The sequence below is a fragment of the Aquarana catesbeiana genome, linkage group LG04 (genome assembly GCF_042186555.1).
Source record: "Aquarana catesbeiana isolate 2022-GZ linkage group LG04, ASM4218655v1, whole genome shotgun sequence".
Lineage (NCBI taxonomy): Eukaryota > Metazoa > Chordata > Amphibia > Anura > Ranidae > Aquarana > Aquarana catesbeiana.
The window spans coordinates 148,911,893-148,933,036 of NC_133327.1; the positions used below are offsets into that span (position 1 = coordinate 148,911,893).

General features: G+C 44.3%; 1 protein-coding gene and 1 long non-coding RNA gene across 2 annotated transcripts in view; one reads left to right on the top strand and one right to left on the bottom strand.

The window, feature by feature from the left end:
• The window catches only part of LOC141139586 (vesicle-associated membrane protein 1-like), a 71,496-nt gene extending 63,484 nt beyond the window's left edge, over positions 1–8,012 (bottom strand). Inside the window, exon 1 of the mRNA XM_073625863.1 lies at positions 7,811–8,012. Coding sequence (XP_073481964.1) covers positions 7,811–7,812 — 2 coding nt within the window. The 5' untranslated portion in view covers positions 7,813–8,012. The remainder of the gene's footprint in view (positions 1–7,810) is intronic.
• A 2,147-nt stretch (positions 8,013–10,159) lies between these two features.
• LOC141141430 (uncharacterized) lies at positions 10,160–18,988 on the top strand. Its single transcript, XR_012244073.1, has 3 exons — positions 10,160–10,292; positions 12,485–12,644; positions 16,386–18,988. It is a non-coding gene; the product is annotated as an uncharacterized lncRNA (long non-coding RNA).
• Positions 18,989–21,144: the final 2,156 nt, after the last annotated feature.

Here is a 21,144-nt window from a genome sequence, read left to right on the forward strand (position 1 = left end):
AGCCTCTTGCAGAGAGGGAGTTGTTTTGGGCAATCTCTCCAGAAATGGCACGTGTCCCATAGCAACGGAAGAAGATCTGCACCAAAATGATTTCCCTGTACTCCAATGGCCTCCACAGGCACCTGATCTCATCCAATAAAGCACATTTGGGATGTAGTGGAACGGGAGATTCGCATCATGGATGTGCAGCCCTCAAAATCTTTGAGGAATGTTTCCAACACCTTGTTGAATTAATACCACAAAGAACTAAGTCAGTTCTGAAGGCAAAGGGGGGTCCAACCTGATACTAGCAAGGTGTATCTATTAAATTGGCCAGTAAGTCAGTAAGTGTGTGTGTGTGTATATTATATATATATATATATATATATATATATATATATATATATATATATATATATATATATATATATATATATATATATATACATACACACACACACACACACACACACACACACACACACACACTATATTGCCAAAAATATTGGGACACCTGCCTTTACACGCACATGAACCTTAATGGCATCCCAGTCTTAGTCCGTAGGGTTTAATATTGAGTTGGTCCACCATTTGCAGCTATCAAAGCTTCAACTCTTCTGGGAAGGCGGTCCACCATGTTTAGGGGTGTGTCTATGGGAAGGCCTGGCTTGCAGTCTCCACCCTAATGCATCCTAAAGGTGTTCTATTGGGTTGGAGTCAGGACTTTGTGCAGGCCAGTCAAGTTCTTCTACCGCAAATTCACTCATCCACACTATATTGCTAAAAGTATTGGGCCACCCCTCCAAATCATTTTGTGGAGAGGGATTATCGTATGGGGTTGTTTTTCAGGGGTTGGGCTTGGCCCCTTAGTTCCAGTGACGGGAACTCTTAAAGTGTCAGCATATAAAGACATTTTGGTCAATTTCATGCTCCCAACTTTGTGGAAACAGTTTGTAGATGGCCCCTTCCTGTTCCAACATGACTGTGCACCAGTGCACAAAGCAAGGTCCATAAAGACATGGATGAGCGAGTTTGGGGTGGAGGAACTTGACTGGCCTGCACAGAATCCTGACCTCAACCCGATAAAACACCTTTGGGATGGAAATAAATAAATAAATAAATTAAAAAAAAGAACACCTTTGGGATGAATTAGAGCGGAGACTGCGAGCCAGGCCTTCTTGTCCAACATCAGTGCCTGACCTCACAAATGCGCTTCTGGAAAAATGGTCAAACATTCCCAAAGACACACTCCTAAACCTTGTGGAAAGCCTTCCCAGAACAGTTGAAGCTGTTATAGCTGCAAAGGGTGGGCCATCTCAATATTGAACCCTACAGACTAAGACTCTGACGTCATTAAAGTTCATGTGTGTGTAAAGGCATCCCTATGCTTTTGGTAATATAGTGCATATATTGTAAGATTGGGGTGATCAGATTCAAGCAGTGGGTGCGTTTTCAATGAGTGTGCCGGTCCAAAACTGTATTTTTAAGGGTCTGGTAGCCCACTTTTATTTAAAAGAACAGAAAAGTTCACAAAATACATTAGTACCCCACACAGGGGGTTCCACCATTACTGTAACTTGCACAATCATTCTTCATCCTACTGGCTTACTCTCTTGCCACATGGCTGTTTCAGGCATCAAGCAGAGGCCTTAGACCTGCTCCTCAGACCAAAAGACTTCCTTAGAGTCAAGATCTCTCATAGCTTACTCACGAGCAGCACCTTGCTGCTTTGTCACAGATTAAATCTGCCCCCTGCAGACATGCACGCTCTAGGTGGCCCATGAAGCCTCTCTAACTCCTGGAGAGGTTGGGAGTCCACCTAACTCCCCTGCACAGATCTCCTGTCTGTTGGGTGGAGCCCTGAGCCATAGTCAGGTAACAACTAAGGTTTGATGCACATCTATGCATGTTGCTTTTGAGCGTTTCTGCAGTGCTTTTTGCGGTGCTTGTCGCCTTTTTGGACACACGTTTTTACTACGATTTTTCCGCGATTTGCATTTTTTTTTTACACAGTTTATAGCTGGTTGCCAAGGAGGGGGCCTGGAAGCGATGAGTCAGCTGGCTTCCCGCTCAATGTAAAGAAAAAAAAAATGCTGGCTAAAAAAAAAATTTTTGTGAAAAAACCAGCGTGGGGTCCCCCCCAGGTCCATACCAGGCCCTTGGGTCTAGCATGGATTTGGAGGGACCCCCATGCCAAAATTTTTTTAAAAAATGGCGTGGGGGTCCCCCCAAGATCCATACCAGACCCTTATCCGAGCATGCAGCCCGGCAGGCCAGGAAAGGAAGGGGACGAGCGAGCGCCCCCCCCCTCCTGAACCATACCAGGCCGCATGCCCTCAACATGGGGGGATTGGTGCTTTGGGGCAGGGGGGGCTCTGTGCCCCCCCACCCCAAAGAACCTTGCCCCCATGTTGATAGGGACAAGGGCCTCTTCCCGACAACCCTTGCCCAGTGGTTGTCGGGGTCTGCGGGCGGGGGGGTTATCAGAATCAGGAAGCCCCCTTTAACAAGGGGGTCCCCAGATCCCGGCCCTCCCCCCTATGTGAATGAGTATGGGGTACATTGTACTAAAAGTAGTGTAGTGTTAAAAATATAGTAGATAATTTTTGACAAGTCTTTTATTAAAAAATCTTTTTCTTCTTCTCCGCTTCTTCCTCCGGTCTTCCTCCATATTCTCCTGCATCTTCATCCTCCGGTCTTCTCCTTCTCCCCCTGCTTCTTCTTCTGCTCTTCTTCTGTCTTCTTTATCCGGTGCTCTTCTTTCTCTGCTGCCGCTCCAGCCGATGACCCTCCTCCAATGCTGCGTCCTGCTGATCAGTCGGTGCCGATGTCCTGCATTTCTTAAATGATGATGGGGGCGTGGCAAGCGGATTAAGTCATCTGGAGGCCACGCCCCCTTTTGACGTCATGGATCAATCATGCCTCAGGCGGTGATGCCACAAGGAGGTGTGGCCTCCAGATGACGTAATCCGATTGCCACACCCCATCATTATTTAAGAAATGCAGGACGCCGCATCGGAGGAGTATTGTTGGTGGGAGCAGCGGCAGAAGAAGAAGAACACCGGACAAAGAAGACAGTAAGTAGAGCAAAAGAAGAGCGAAAGAAGAACACCGGACAAAGAAGTCAGGAAGTAGAGCGAAAGAAGAAGAACACCGGACAAAGAAGACAGGAAGAAGAAGGAAGAAGAAGGAAGAAGGAAGAAGAAGGAAGAAGAAGGAAGGGGGGGAGGAGGAGGAGGAGAGCAAGAAGAAAGAAGATTTTTAATAAAAGACTTGTCAAAAACTGTCTACTGTATTTAACACTACACTACTTTTTTTGGTGAATGGGTAGGGGTACAATGTACCCCATACTCATTCACATAGGGGGGAGGGCTGGGATCTGGGGGCCCCCTTGTTAAAGGAGGCTTCCAAATTCCGATAAGCCCCCCGCCCGCAGATCCCGACAACCACTAGGCAAGGGTTGTCGGGAAGAGGCCCTTGTCCCCATCAACATGGGGGCAAGGTACTTTGGGGTGGGGGGGCGCAGAGCCCCCCTGCCCCAAACACCCATCCCCCCATGTTGAGGGCATGCGGCCTGGTATGGTTCAGGAGGGGGGGTGCTCGCTCGTCCCCTCCCTTTCCTGACCTGCTGGGCTGCATGCTCAGATAAAGGTCTGGTATGGATTTTGGGGGGACCCCCATGCCATTTTTTAAAAAATTTTGGTATGTGGGCGTCCCCTCCGAATCCATACTAGACCCAAGGGCCTGGTATGGACTTGGGGGTGGACCCTACGCTGTTTTTTTTCATGATTTTTTTTAGCTGGCATTTTTTTTTTACATTGAGCGGGAAGCCAGCTGACGACTCATCGGTTGTTAAGGACGCAGCGGTCGGCTTCCCGGCCCCCTCCTTAGCAACCAGCTATATACAGTGTAAAAAAAAGAAATAAAAAAAAAAAAACGCAAAACACCAATCGCGGTAAAATCGCAACAGAATTGCGGTAAACACGCGGTACTTGCGTTTTGGATGCGGGTCCATTGAATTCTATTACATGCAAAATGCTGCATTTTGTGGGAAAAAAGTCCCCGACCCTTTCAAAAATCGCAGAGGCACAAAAATGCATCGATATGAACATGTTCCATAGGAACTCATGTTAAAAAATGTCCCTGCATTTCTGCAAAATGCATCAAAAAACGCATTAGTGTGAACCGAGCTTAATAGTCCAGCACACAGCTGTGCATTCAGCGTGCCTGCCTCTCCAAAAATCTGGTGTAATATATATATATATATATATTATATATATATATACACACACACACACACACACACACACACACACACACACAAACACACCAGGGTAATTAATCTTTTACACGGGTCTTGTAATGTATGTTGTTGGTATTACATATGGAAGGACATGTGAAATCTACTGTAAGATAACTTGCTTCATTTTCTCTGCCTTCCTCCAAACACATTTTGCTGTAGGTGTAATCAGCACGCTGAAAATATCTCTTGTTAACTCTAACTGTGATGTCAGCCTCTGTGAGGGGGTTTGTGTGAAAATCCCAATTAACAGATACCCATGTGACCAGAAAGAATATTTAGTAAGACAGAGCAAAATATTTCCTATACAGATCATCCCAAAGTGACCAAGTAATTATTTGAAAAATTGTACATTAGGGTCCAGAATTAAAGGGGTTGTAAAGGTAATTTTTTTTTTTTTTTTAAATAACAAACATGTTATACTTACCTTCACTGTGCAGCTCGTTCTGCACAGAGTGGCCCCAAACCTGGTCTTCTGGGGTCCCTCGGCGGCTGTTTCAGCTCCTCCCCGCAAGCATTAACCACCTTAATGCGAGCTCCCTCGCATGGTGGTGAGTGCTTGCGGGCGCGCTCCCGTGATACAGCCGGCGGCTATAGCCGCTCGCTGTATCACTCGGCCCCGCCCCCCGGCGCGCCGCGTCATCGGATGTGATTGACAGCAGCGCGAGCCAATGGCTGCGCTGCTTTCAATCCATCCACTGCAGCCAATCAGCGACCAGGCTGGGCTGCAATGGAGATGACGAGAACGAGCAGCGAAGATTCGAGGTGTCAGGTAAGTAAAACGGGGGGGCTGGGGGCGGCGGTATTGTCAAAAGTTTTTTCACCTTAATGCATATAATGCATTAAGGTGAAAAAATTTTTACCTTTACAACCCCTTTAAGCCCAGTCCTGCAAGGTCATGATGCCATGGAGTGGATTTACAAAAAGCAAATAAACTCTGGCCTCTTTTCCCCCAGAGCTTTGTGAATGTGGTGACACTGCTGAATCCATCATCCAATCTTGTGCAAGCAAAAATGCTGTTTTTTTTTTTCCTTGCACCTTATTGGGTATTCTTTACAAAGTGAAGCTTTACCACATTTACATTTACTAAGGAAAAGTAGTGCAACTGCATTCTATTTGCAGTCTATTTGACTTGAGTAAAACCACTCCAGTGTGTTTTTATTTTATTTCTTACTTCTCTGCTATAGTAGAATCTGGATTGCTATTCATCTGTGAAGGAACCCAAGGGCCCAGATGTTGCCTTCTCCTCTGTACTAATCTCTCCATTGGCCTACCATTTTTGGCAAGATACAGTTTAAACATTTAATTATACTTTGACTCTGACTGCCCATTTATACCTCCTCCTCAGTCTTTAGGTAAACACAATCAAAAAAATAAATCCACTTAAAATTTTTCCACTTCTTTGGACATTGTGTTTGAGCAACGCGCTCTAGATGTCTCTTGCGCTGCTCCATTTCTCTGGAGCTCTCTTCCACAATACACCAAATACCCCACAGGCCTCCAAATGTGTAAAAAGTATTTACCAAGCTCACAATTGTTTTCACATCACCTAAACTACATTAGCATCTCCCACCACATTTACTGCCACCAGATCCTCTTACATTTTTGTATACATCTTTTTGGTTGCATTCTTGTCCCATTCCAACTGTTACCTGTTTGAATAATAAGGGTCTGTCGGGAACTCCTTGGGACAGGGAAAGATGTAAATGGATTCATGTACATTTCAAACCAATATGTAACATGTTGTACTTTATAAATAATAAATATAAAGAACAAATGATAAATACCAATGCATCTCATTATTTTGTACAACTCTGCTGAAAGTGTAAGCTCTGTATATGTGGTTCTGGGAACATCTGCAGTGATGTGGATTCTCCAGTGTATGTGCAGGGATACATAGTGACAGATTAACCCCTGGGTACATACAATGTTCACAGAGTATTTTAACACTGTGTATATGGATAAAAAGAACAATGACAGACAATGAGTGTATAGACAGAGAAAACAATTACAGGATACTACTACTGAACATATGAATTCTAGATTCTGTAACTGGTGAATCAGTATTTAGCGGTGAGGAGAGAACAGTAATATGAGTGTCAGCACTGGGTACATGAACAGTGGCAACAAAGATGGATTATTAGCACTGTATGTATGAGAAATAGGTCAGCATTTAAATGAGGAGCACTGTGCAGTAAGAAGAGAGTTCAGCATTGAAAGTATGACACACAGTGCAATGTAAAAGAGGAGCATTGTGCAGAATGGAGAGAGAGTTCAGCACAGAGTGAGGAGCACTGTGCAATTGAGAGAGGGTTAAGCACTAGAAGTGTGGGGCACCATGAAGTTTAGAGAGGGTTCAGCACTAGAAGTGTGGGGCACCATGAAGTTTAGAGAAGATTCAGCACTAGAAGTGTGGGACATCATGCGGTGTAGAGAGGATTCAGCACTAGAAGTGTGGGGCACCGTGCAGTTTAGAGAGGGTTCAGCACTAGAAGTGTGGGACATCATGCAGTGTAGAGAAGATTCAGCACTAGAAGTGTGGGGCACCATGCGGTGTAGAGAGGGTTCAGCACTAGAAGTGTGGGGCACCATGCAGTTTAGAGAGGGTTCAGCACTAGAAGTGTGGGACATCATGCAGTGTAGAGAGGGTTCAGCACTAGAAGTGTGGGTCACCATGCAGTTTAGAGAGGGTTCAGCACTAGAAGTGTGGGGCACCATGCAGTTTAGAGAGGGTTCAGCACTAGAAGTGTGGGGCACCATGCGGTGTAGAGAGGGTTCAGCACTAGAAGTGTGGGGCACCATGCAGTTTAGAGAGGGTTCAGCACTAGAAGTGTGGGGCACCGTGCAGTGTAGAGAGGATTCAGCACTAGACGTGTGGGGCACCATGCAGTGTAGAGAGGATTCAGCACTAGAAGTGTGGGGCACCATGCAGTTTAGAGAGGGTTCAGCACTAGAAGTGTGGGGCACCATGCAGTTTAGAGAGGGTTCAGCACTAGAAGTGTGGGGCACCATGCAGTTTAGAGAGGGTTCAGCACTAGAAGTGTGGGGCACCATGCAGTTTAGAGAGGGTTCAGCACTAGAAGTGTGGGGCACCATGCAGTTTAGAGAGGGTTCAGCACTAGAAGTGTGGGGCACCATGCAGTGTAGAGAGGATTCAGCACTAGAAGTGTGGGGCACCATGCGGTGTAGAGAGGGTTCAGCACTAGAAGTGTGGGGCACCATGCAGTTTAGAGAGGGTTCAGCACTAGAAGTGTGGGACATCATGCAGTGTAGAGAAGATTCAGCACTAGAAGTGTGGGGCACCATGCGGTGTAGAGAGGGTTCAGCACTAGAAGTGTGGGGCACCGTGCAGTTTAGAGAGGGTTCAGCACTAGAAGTGTGGGACATCATGCAGTGTAGAGAAGATTCAGCACTAGAAGTGTGGGGCACCATGCGGTGTAGAGAGGGTTCAGCACTAGAAGTGTGGGACATCATGCATTGTAGAAAGGGTTCAGTACTGAGAGTATGGACAGCTCCTAGAGTTCTACTTACATGGTAGGGATTCTAGGCAGATCTTGGCTCTTCTCTCCTGCAGAACACAGATCTGTGGATGGTGTCTGTAGCTCCAGATCAGAGTGTGTTACAGATGGAGAAAAAGGCGTAGACGGATCTTCATTAACACATTTCTAGGTATAGACAGAACAGTAGACTCATGAAGTGGCAGCTTAATTCACACAGTATCTGAGGACAAGCAGAATGTGAAATTACACATTTTTTTTTAGGAGTGAAACATCACGTTTTAATGACATCCTGGATCTAGGATTGGTTTCCCCAAGCAATAGGGGGATTGAAAGTTTAGTAAAACACAAAACATGACTTGGCTTACAAGAAGGCTGTTTACTATTAACCAGTGATAAATGTCGGGCAAGGATGTGGCTATAGTCACAGATGTATGATTTATCCAGGCAATAAGGCTAGTAAAAAAAAACGGTAGGGTGAATGCTCTGTACAGGCAGATCACAAATCCCCAGCACATTGTGATAAAAACAGTGTGCACATGGTTTCAGTTATTTTAAAGCGAAACTGCAGGTCGATATCAACCAGGATCGATTGCAGTACAAATGAGTTGGCAAGGAACATTTTGATAGGAGGAAAGATCAGAGTGGCCAACTTTATTGTCCAGTCACAGACTTGGCTTGGTTTCTTAACTTCAGCAAAGGAAAATTAGGTCACCCACTTGACTGATGGGTACACTGTAGTCATAAAGGGATGGACATGGTCAGCAACAATACTCAGGTAGGCTGTGGCATTTATACAATGCTCAGTTGGTACTAAGGGGCCCAAAGTGTGCCAAGAAAATATCCCCCACACCATTATACCACCACCACCACCAGCCTGAACTGTTGATACAAGACAGGATGGATCCATGCTTTCATGTTGTTTATGCCGAATTCTGACCCTACCATCTGAGTGTCGCAGCTGAAATCTAGACTCGACAGACCAGGCAACGTTTTTTTCCAATCTATTGCCCAATTTTTGTGAGCCTGTGCGAATTGTAACCTCAGTTTCCTGTTCCTAGTTGACAGGAGTGGCACCCAGTGTGGTCTTCTGCTGCTGTAGTCCATCTGCTTCAAGGTTCGATGTGTTGTGCATTCAGAGATGGTATTCTCCATACCTTGGTTGTAACGAGTGGTTATTTAAGTTACTGTTGCCGTTCTATCATTTCGAACCAGTCTGCTCATTCTCCTTTGACCTCTGACATCATCAAGGCATTTTCCTCCACACAACTGCCGCTCACTGGATATTTTCTCTTTTCGGACCATTCTCTGTAAACCCTAGAGATGGTTGTGCGTGAAAATCCCAGGAGATCAGCAGTTTTTGAAATACTCAGACCAGCCTGTCTGGCACCTCCAACCATGCCATGTCGAAAGTCACTTAAATCCCTTTTCTTCCCCATTCCTATGCTCGGTTTGAACTTCAGCAAGTCATCTTCACCACGTCTAGAGGCCTAAATGTATTGAGTTGCTGCCATGTAATTGGCTGTTTAGCAATTTGTGTTACCAAACAATTGAACATGTGTACCTAATAAAGTGTCCGGTGAGTGTATATTTCAATTGTCTGTGCTATGTTTTCTTTAGCCTTAGATAGATAGGAATAGCTTTTCCCATTTTCCTCCTGCATGAGCTGTGCTAAAGGGTAGACGAAAACACAAAGCTTATGAGGGCATAGGAATTTGAACTGTTGCTAAACATATTTTTTATACTAGACCTTAAAACAACCGTCTTATCCAAAGTTTACAGAAACAGTAGTAAAATATAAATCAGTGAACAACGAATCGGCATGGTAACGTCTGCAAAGGGAGATCAGAGCAGGTGTTCCTGCATTTGGGAAAAGGAGTTCATTTGGTTATGTGTACTGTACATGCTGAGGGGATAGAAAGGTTCTTCAGTTGGTTATGTGTACTGTACATGCTGAGGGGATAGAAAGGTTCACTATAAGACATAAGAAAACAATAGAGAATAAAGGGATCCAACACTGTACTATCTCAAACTGCTCCTGCAGTAACCTTTGCATGTGAGTAAGTAGATCCCATGTCCATTCTTACATGCCCTCCTAATAGCCAAATTAAATGCCCACATTACTGGTGTAGTCCTTAGTGATGGTTTGTTTACTAACTAAAACACTGGAGACAATGACATTAAAAGGTAATAAACTGCATCCACAACAATGTGGGAGAGAGAATGAGTCGGGCCTGTGATGTAGAGGAGCCCATCCTTGGCCAGATACAATTAGTGAATTAAACATTCTTACTGGGCTGGGTAATTTCATTAAAGGAAGCTGAATGGACAATTATATCTGGAATAGAACATCACATTGAGGAAATGAAGACAAATCAGTGCGGGGAGCAGGCAGGAGGACCCACAGAAGAACATTTAATAAGAGTTCTCAGCAACTCTACTCCTCATACTGAAGGACCCGCGCTGCCAGCCACAGCTCATCATCCTATCTGAGGACAGCTGAACTACGCAGGCAGGTTTGTGCTATTTACAGGGACAGGTGGGTCTGCAAAGGGACTAGATTCTATCATAGGTTATACTTTTCTGTGATATCATTATTAGCTACCACCACACTGAACTTCACTAGGAGGGGGGGGGGGGTGTTTGCCCTATCATTTTGAAAGGAGTGTAAGGTCATGGACACATGGGCTTCAGCTCAACAGCAATGTGTAGAGCAAGTTTATGCAATACATTGTTAAAATTTTCAGAAAGCTTCAAGCATCTTTGTTGAAGATATTAACTACTGCAGCTCTGGAATGACCCCCCCCCCCCTTCATGACCAGGCCATTTTTTGCTATTTTGCACTGTGGTACTTTAACTGACAATTGTGTGGTCATGCAACACTTTATATCATTTTTTCACACCAATAGAGCTTTCTTTTTGTGGTATTTGATTGACTGGGTTTTCTATTTTTTTATTATATAAAACGGGAAAAAAAACATTTTGAAAAAAAAAAAAAACATTTTTTACTTTCTGTTACAAAACATTCAATAAAAAAGTAACATTTCATAATAACTTTAGGCCAAAATGTATCTACAAAAAAATCCCAATACATGTATATTAATTGTTTTGCCTGAAAGTTATAGGGTCTACAAACGATGGTATATATGCTGGATTTTTTATTTATTTATTTTATACTAGTAATGGCGGTGATCAGCGACTTATAGTGGGACTTATAGTGGGACTGTGATAGTGCGGAGGGCAGTCTCACACTTATGCCCTGTACACACGATCGGATTTTCAACAAATGTACAACAAATGTTCGATGGGAGCTTGTTGTCAGAAATTCCGACTGTGTGTAGGCTCCATCGAACGCACAAAATTCCACACATGTTCGATGGGAGCTTGTTGTCAGAAATTCCGACCGTGTGTAGGCTCCATCGGACATTTTCCGTCGGAATTTCAAATTAGATCTCGAATTTTCCAACAACAAAATCCGTTGTCGGAAATTCCGATCGTGTGTACAAAATTCCGACGCACAAAATTCCACGCATGGTCGGAATCAAGCAGAAGAGCCGCACTGGCTACTGAACTTCATTTTTCTCAGCTCGTCATACGTGTTGTACGTCACTGTGTTCTTGACGTTCGGAATTTCCGACAACATTTGTGTGACCGTGTGTATGCAAGACAAGTTTGAGCCAACATCTGTTAGAAAAAAATCCACGGTTTTGTTGTCAGAAAATCCTATCATGTGTACAGGGCATAACACTTTGTGGGAACTAACCAACTGACTTACTGGCACTGACTTTTCCAGTGACACCAGTACAGTGATCAGTGCCAATAATATACACTGTCACTGTACTAATGACACTGGCTGGGAAGGGGTTAACATCTAGGGGCAATCAAGGGGTTTATTGTGTGCCTAACTATCTCCCTGCTTTGCAGAGAAAAGAAACAAAGTGATCGTTCCCTCTGTACAGAGCCCTGTGTTGATTGTCAAAACAGGGCTAGAGACTGTGATTGGACACAATGACACATGAATAATTGGCCGGTATCTGTGGACAAACTCCCCCTGTGTCAAATCACAGGGGAGCAGGCAGGTAGGGGCGGGCGCCCGAAACCCAGAAACAGGCAGCGACGTACAGGTATGTTGCTGTGCCTGTAGAAGCTACCATGTCTTAGTGTATGTACTGGGGTGGGTTGGCGAACATTTAAAGCAAACTTCAGCTCCAGTTTAGGAAAGTCAAACATGGATAGTGGAAGTGTTGGCCATGATTCTAAACAAGCTGCGATCAGGCTTCAGTTGTCTTTTAACAAGTTTCAAGTAGTGCTTAAGGTGAAGGTATGGACAAATTAATCCCATACAGCTCTCCAATACAGGCACAGTTTTCCCAAGTTGAAAAATTCTGAACCCACCAGAAATCCAGTGTGCTCCAACCTCCCAGTGCTGCACTAAAATCTCATGCAGTGTCGTCAGCCCTGGCCACTCTTTTTTTTGTAGATTACAGACAACCGCCCCACTATGTGATGAAGATGAGAAGAGGTCACTATCACACTTCCTGTCCTAAGTTGACAAGGTTGTTCCTCCAAAGATACAGTACAGTGAGTGAGCATTTTCACCTTAGGATGGAAAGTGTTTTACTGGCAAGATCACCAGGTGAAGAAATAGAATGGGTGTTGTAAATCAGGATTTTTATGCAGTAATCCTACAGAGCTTCTTTTACCCCAGGACTAACACTTAACATGAGTGGACAGAATAAAAAGCCAGTGAATGGCGACAAGGCGATGAACACATGTGTGGACAGAAGTGCTAGAAAGAAGAGGGAACGGATAATTAGGAAGAAGATTTCATCCTTGGCTGTGCTCTGTGGATCCCTGAAGACTCACAAGTATGATCTCAAAATCCAATTATACTCATTGTATTCAATTGTCCCTCATTTGGAATCATATTCCTCTTTCTCCCTTTCTTCCCAAGTTGTCCCTCTTTTTAGTCTGATGTATAGGCTTCTATAAAAAGGTACTGTTTAACTTCCAAAATAGTTTTTCTACTTACTCTACCCTTCTTGTAAACAGGGATGTATCCATAGGGAGAGATCGGCCTTACTTTCTGCTGAAAGGTGTCCCTCTTTCTCACGTCAGAAAGTTGGGAGCTTTGTATAATTTTTATCACAATGTCACAGTAATTGCATAGGGATACTCTACAGAAATCAGACAACTGTGCCTGGTTTTCTAAGGCCCCTTTCACACTGGGGCGGTTTGCAGGCGATAAAAATACCGCCTGCAAACCGCCCCAAAACAGCCTCCGCTGTTTGTTCAGTGTGAAAGCCCGAGGGTTTCACACTGAAGCGGTGCGCTGGCAGGAGAAGAAAAAATCTCCTGTCAGCCGCATCTTTGGAGCGGTGAAGGAGCGGTGTATTCACCGCTCCTAAACCGCTCCTGCCCATTGAAATCAATGGGACAGCGCGGCTATACCGCGGCTATAGCCGCACTATACGAGTGGTTTTAACCCTTTTTCGGCCGCCAGCGGGGGGTTAAAACCGCACCGCTAGCGGCCGAATACCACGGTAAAACAGTGCTAGAAATAGCGCTGTTTTACCGCCGACGCCCCCTACCGCCCCAGTGTGAAAGGGGCCTTACTGAAAACTCACTAGAAGGTATTTCTGCATTTTTTTGTTCGGCTGTGGTGGTCTCATATTCATCATTTCATAAACAGAGCTGCAGACACTAGAGAACAGACCCACTTCATACACGAGCACTGAACATGAGATGAATTGTGGTCCTGTGCAGTCAGATTGTCCTCCTGCACTTATCTTCTATTAGTAGAGTGATGGACCACCTAGCACCCTGCTTGGGTGCTTCCGCCAAGATACAGCTTCCCCCACTCTAAAACCAGAAACCAGGTATCATAGCTGAGCATTGCACCCAAGAACTAGACGACACTAGCTTAGGTGCAAACTGAAACTGACTTTATTGTAAATTCACACAGACTATATACCACACAAAATCTGGTAAGAACTTGATCACATTATCCTAAACAATGCAAACTGTAAACAGTAATATCAGTACATCTAATGAACGGCTAACAAACATCCCAGAATGGTTCGGTAACAAGGTAAAATGGACACAATGCCAATCACATCTCCAAGAGGATTAGCAGACAGACAGAAACAAGAGGTGACTCAATTAACAATGGGAATTCACACCTAGGAGGCACACAATGGGGAAATTATGTCATGAGAGAAAGACACCATAGTAAACAGATTATAGCAGGAGACCCCAGACCAGGGGGGATTGAAACTGTCAATGGTGGTTTGGGCATAGAAACCCTAAATCTGTATCCGGTTCCTCCAGTTCTCAGTCTCTGCCCCCCACCCCAAAGCACCTTGCCCCCAAGTTGATGAGGACAAGGGCCTCTTCCCGACAACCTTAGCCGGTAGTTTTCGGGCTCTGCAGGCGGGGAGCTTAATGGAATCTCGAAGCCCCCTTTTAAGAAGGGGGCCACCAGATCCCACCCCCACCTTATGTGAATGGACATTGTACCCCTACCCATTCACTAAAAAAGCAGTGAAATGTAATAAAAACATAAGACGCCGCCAGTTACCCGCTAATTAAAACATGTAAAAAGCCGCTCTTGTTCGGTTGTCCTCATCTGTTTTGTTGTCGCCCGCTCTCTGCCAACTCTTATATAGCAATGGGGCATGGCCATCCGATGACATCACCCCGAGAGCCCACCCCTTGTGGCAAGGGGCAAGCTCTCAGAGTGATGTCATCGGATGGCCACACCCCATTGCTATATAAGTCGGCAGAGAGCGGGCGACAACAAAACAGATGAAGACATTAACAGAAGAGGAGCAACTTTTTTAAAAAATTGGGTGGGTAACTGGTGGCGAGGAAGAAGACAGCAGCATGAAGAGACAGTGGTGGCTGGAAGAGGTGGCTCGAGGAGAAGACGGTGGGAAGGAGAAGATGGCGGGAAGAGACGGCTAGAGAAGACAGAATTATTAATAAAGGAATTGTCCACAGCCCATTCACATAGGGGGGGCCAGGATCTGGGGGCCCCCTTTTTAAAGGGGGGCTTCCAGATGCCGATAAGCCCCCGCCCGCAGACCCCTGACAACCACCGGCTAGGGTTGTCTGGAAGAGGCCCTTGTCCTCATCAACATGGGGGCAAGGTGCTTTGGGGTGGGGGGGCATCCCCCCCATGTTGAGGGAATGCGGCCTGGTATGGTTCCGGAGGAGGCACTCGCTCATCTTCTCCCTTCCCTGACCTGCCAGGCGGCATGCTCAGATAAGGATCTGGTATGGATTTTGGGGGGAACCCCATGCCATTTTTTTTAATTGTGGGGGGGGTCCCTTCCGAATGCATACTAGACCTGAAGGGCCTGGTATGGACCTGGGTGGGGAACCCCACACCGTTTTTTTCTCAAATTTTTTTACGGGCAAATTTTTATTAATTTTTTTACATTCAGCTTTCAGCTGGGAACCCCGCTGACAGCTGACTCATCGGTTGCTAAGGACGCGGTGTCTGGCTTCCCAGCCCCCTCCTTAGCAACCAACTATATACAGTGTGTTTTACAGTGCGTTTAAGGAGGAAAAAAAGTAAAACGCAAAATGCATGAAAACTGCATGCGGCCCATTGTTTTCAATGTGCCTGTACAACCAGGTGCATAAACGTGCTGCATATAGAAGAGTAGAGGAAAAAATACGGGGATCTGAGTTGCCGGTCAGTATTTTCTGCATTTACATTTGTAAAATGTTAAAATTCCATTCTGAGAGTTAGAATTGATTTTACTTGTGTACACGCAAATGCATGCAAAATAAAATACATTTTGGCCAGAAAGACTGATATTCAAGCATCAGTACCGTGTGTAAGTACCATGACATACAAAACTAGTGGTGCTATTCCCAACACTGTACGCTAGATACTCTTTTCCAAGATTTCATGCTGATCCTATGGCTTTTCCACTTCATAAGTAGCTGAGTAGCAAACAAGTATGAATGTGGTAGATCTATAAATCCTGATGTGTGCTTGTTTCAGTTCAGAAATGTTCTAAGCAGTGAAGCTAAAGGTTTACCAAGAGGATATGGACACAGGACTGGCAGCACAGTTCTTTCACAATTTTACAAATATTTTCACCTCCAAAAAGGACCAGGGCATCCAGAACGGATACTTCAGCTTTTAAAATATGCAGTATCTTTCTTATATTCTATTGGTAAAATTTTTTTGCTTGCGTTCCTGGTTCTGCACAGCTTTTGTGGCCATTATGAGGGGGTTTCACTCTTCCAACACCCCAAACCCCCAGGTAGACGGGAACAGAATTAGGTACTATGGCAGGGAGATCTCGCTGCTGGGAGTGTTGCATTATTTATATATATATTATATATATACACACACACACACACACATGCATACACACACACACACACACAAGAAGCCAGGAGCCTTCTGAGAACAATATGATCCATCAGCAACTATATCACTTTTAGGTGCATTGACCCTTTACATAAATGGCTTTGAATATAATGTTTCCATTGAGAAGTATGTACTGTATGGATAGTGTTCAGAAAATATAGGAGCTCAGGACTTAACTCAGGCAATAACTCTCCCTGCATCTTATGCCTTTCTGTAGAGGGAAGACACATGTACCAGAAGACAAGAAGAAGCCATTGTGTAGAGCTGGACACAAAGAGCACAAAATTAACCAAGAGGAATCATACTGCGGCCAGCTGGAGCGTTCCAGGAAAATGTGTGCACAGTGTGAGATCATCACCTGCAAGAAATGCGACACTCTGCATGCAGATTCTCTCTTTGTAGCACACAGCTTGCTTGATCATTATGACCACAGGGGTTTCATTTAAAAAGGTATGTAAAGGTATTTTTTTTATAAGTTTTGTATAGAGAAGGGAAGGATTAGACACCCTGTTATATATTACTGTCCATGTCTTCGCTGGTGGGATTCTCCCCTTTTTTTGTTCTTGGGATCGTGGTCATAAAAACAGAAAATGGTGGAAATTCAATATGTTAGAGTTGATGCCAAAGCAAGAGGAATTTTAATTGGGACACTTGTTCCAGTGACAGCTCTATAAGATAGGAATTCCATACACTGAAGAGATTTTCTCTCATTTCTGGTTTTGTCTTCATAAGAGGAAGTGAACAGAAATTCCCCTAGTAGGACACAGGAAGCAAAAAATAACCTGACAGGGGTTTTTCAACCCTTCCCTACTCTATTTAAAACAAAAATGATTTGGGCTTTACATACATTTTAATACTGGCCATACACTGATACAGTATATTTAGCTATGCGAGACATCGAATCATCACTATTAATATTAAGGCACCAAAAGAGTAAAAGGATCCTTGAACTCAAAACCGACATTTTGCTTTTATCACAAATGTATAAACTATTCCTTACCCACTATTCCCAGACACCGTCTTATTTTGTACGGGAATGGGAATTAGAACTGGGAATGAACTTCACGCTCACCCAATTGCAAAAACATCACAAAGCTATCTCATGTATCATCTATTAAGACCCAGGAGTTTTGTTGCTGGGACCAATCCTATTTAATTTGTTCATAAACGATCTGGAGGACGGGGTAAACAGTTCAAGCTCTGTATTTGCGGACGATACTAGGCTAAGCAGGGCAATAACTTCTCTGCAGGATGTGGAAATCTTGCAAAAAGATCTGAACAAGTTAATGGGGTGGGCGACTACATGGCAAATGAGGTTCAATGTAGAAAAATTTAAAATAATGCATTCTATACACTGGGGGGAGAACCTCTGGAGAATCTAGGATGGAAAAGGACCTGGGGGTCCTAATAGATGATAGGCTCATGCAATGCCAAGCTGCTGCTAAAAAAGCAAACAGAATATTGGCGTGCATTAAAAAGGGGATTAATGCCAGAGATAAAATGATAATTCTCCCGCTCTACAAGACTCTGGTCCGGCCGCACCTGGAGTATGCTGTCCAGTTCTGGGCACCAGTCCTCAGGAAGGATGTACTGGAAATGGAGCGAGTACAAAGAAGGGCAACAAAGCTAATAAAGGGTCTGGAGGATATTAGTTATGAGGAATGGTTGCGAGCACTGAACGTATTCTCTCTGGAGAAGAGACGCTTGAGAGGGGATATGATTTTAATATACAAATACCATACTGGTGCCCCACAATAGGGATAAAACTTTTTCTCAGAAGGGAGTTTAACAAGACTCGTGGCCACTCATTAAAGTTAGAAGAAAAGAGGTTTAACCTTAAACTATGTAGAGGGTTCTTTACTGTAAGAGCAGCAAGGATGTGGAATTCCCTTCCACAGCGGTGGGCATTGATAGTTTCAAGAAACTATTAGATAAGCACCTGAACGACTGCAACATACAGGGATATACAATGTAATACTGACATATAATCACACACATAAGTTGGACTTGATGGACTTGTGTCTTTTTTCAACCTCACCAACTATGTAACTAGTTACAAATTTTTCTCCCACTGGTAAAAAAAACGCCTTCACGATTAACCAAGATCTTTCTGGGAGCAGATCCCAAATGTTGGTGAGGTTGCATCAGCAAGGCAAATTTTTGCATGCCCCAAAGACCCCAATGGCAGGGTCCCAAAATCCAAAAAGTTTGAGAGAAATATTTTCCTTGGATTTAGAAAACCACTCCTAAGCCCACCCAATTCTCTCCCCACCACTGTCCATTTCATGCTACCCCTTCTTGCTTCAAGTTACATAAAAATAGCGTTACAACAATACCTTTTAAATGCGGCAAAAAGCCTTATACCCACATTTTGGAAGCAGACCCAGTGCTCCACACTTCAGGACTGAAAGGGAGAGGTAGAAAAGGTCATGGATTCGGAAATATGAGTTCTTATCCCCAAGGATAAACAAAACAGTTCCATAATATCTGGTCTGCATGGATGTATTATTCATTTGAAATAGACATATTAGACCAAAATAAAGCTGCCATTTGACCTTCCTAGATGCATTTATTCTGTTTGGCTTTGTATCTTTTAAACACCTTTTTCAATGCAGAGGTCAATAATTTCCATTTTATGTTAAGATGTTTACACATTTTGTTGATCAGCCCTTCTAGTCCCCTTGCAATTAAATGTTGTTCTGTGTTAATATGATTATGACACCAATGCTGTATCATATCTGACTGTATGTACATGCATTGTATGGTTGCACATGATTGCTTACTGAAATGATTGACATGACTCAGCTCTTCTTTTTCTGTAACTTTTATTGTTATGTACTTTTAAAAATCGTTAATAAAAATAACTTATAGAAAAAAACTAACATTGCAGCTGTGGATGAAGACTGATGAGCTAATTCACCAACAAATGTATTGTTTTATGAGACTTTATTGCCCTTATAGAGCTCCTAGCCCCTCTACGGATGTCTCAGTATTTAGGTTATAGTCTCTGTAATTTAAAATTAATGGGAAATCCAAAAGGTAATGAGAGAGTCAGCCAAAAGATACAGGTGTGTGGAAGTGATAATTCAGAATCAGATATCTCTTCAGGAGCAGGTTGTCTAGATGGCCTTCATATCCTGTATTTTGAGGGTTGCAAAAAGAGGTGCTAGGACCTTTTTGAATACTCTGGGAGCAGATGATAGCCTGAAAGGCACTACAACGAACTGGAAATGACTACCTTGCACTGCAAAGTGTAAGAAAGTGTTGATTAGGTGGATAGATAGGAATAGACAGGTAGGCATCTTGGATGTCTACAGATGCCAGATAATGCCCTCGTCTCAGAAGCAATTACTGACCTTGTGGATTCTATGTGACATATTGGAGTTTGATAGGGTTTGTTGAGGGATTTGAAGTTGTAAGTCCAGAATAGATCTAATACCCCCGTTGGGCTTTGGTACTGCAAACAGATTTGAAGAGAACCCTTTTTAGTCTGATTTGTGGAGGTACTGGGAACTATGCCCTGGAACAAAGATGGTTTAGAACATTCTGTAGAAAAAAAACTTTTCTCTTGTGACCTTTATGAATTGGTCAACTGCTTCCCCAAAAAGACATCTGCTTGCGAGGGCATGCGAGTGAGAAGAATTTTGCAGACAACTTCAGCTGGCTAGGTTTTGATTTAGAAGATTCTGTGCATGTGAATAGAGAGAAGGGCCATTCTGGAAATTGTATTTATTACATGTTCTAGGGCCAGAGTTGGCAACCCGTTGATCGCAATCTTGTCCCTGCCTTGCCGACACACACCTGGCAAAGTTGCATAGGTAAGCCACGAGTGCTGGAAACCTGTCAAAAGTCGCTAAAGGCATTCCCCACCCAGCAGCATGCCCTTTGCTTATGTGTGGCTGTGGGGCAGGGGAAGTCTCTGCTGTCTATGCAGTGGGGTTTGGGCTGCAGGGCGAGGAAAGCCTCTGCTGCCGAAGACAGCGAGCGGGTGGAGCAAGGAAAGCCTCTGCTGCCAATGACAGTGTGCGGAGCGAGGAAAGCCAATGCTGTCAATGACGGCAGGCAGGCGGAGCGAGGAAAGCCTCTGCCACCAATGACAGTGGACAGATTCTGGCTCTTTCAGAAGGCACCCAAGCTGGAGTGTATTGTGCTGATCACTCACTCCTCCTCAGTCCATCCAAGCGCTTATGGGTGACATGTGGGATGGTCGAGAGAGGAGGGCTGGCTGGGGTCAGCACTAGAACAGTTAGATCTGACACAGTAATGTGCATATCTTTGCATCAGATAACAATTTTTGTGTCATCCTGAGCCCCCAGTGGTGTAATCTCCAAACTCCTCAGTAATGTGCCCCCCAATACCCTCAGTAGCGTGTCCATCTGAGGCCCCCAGTGGCATGTTCTCCTGACACCCCTCTACCATGTCTTCCTGACCTTTCCTCCTGAGCTCCCTGTACATTGCTCTGCTGATACCCTGTCCTGTTCACCCACGTCCTACTGCCCTACACACTACTGAGTCCTGTACAATGTCCTACCCGCTACTGACCTCGGTACACTATCCTACCTGCTAAAGACCCCTGTACACTGCCCTATATCCTATTGGCCTCTGTACACTGCCCTATCTGCTACTGACCCCTGTAGACTGCCCTACATCCTACTGACCCCTGTACACTGCCCAACCTACTACTGACCTGTGTACACTGCCCTACCTGCTACTTACCTCTGTACACTGCCCTAATACTGACCTCTGTACACTGACCTACCTACTTCTTACACTGGTCAGATTTTAGAGCAGAAGTCAACTAATCAAGCAAGTCAGCCTGCAGTTCCAGATGTTGATAGAGTGAACAATTACTCACCAGTCATTGTGAATGAAAGTGAATGGCGAGTTTCTGGCTGAAGCAAACTTTTAAGGTAGGCTACATTTGTATTTTTACAATGACATTAGTTTTAATATGTTTTCTAAGTTTTCACCATGCT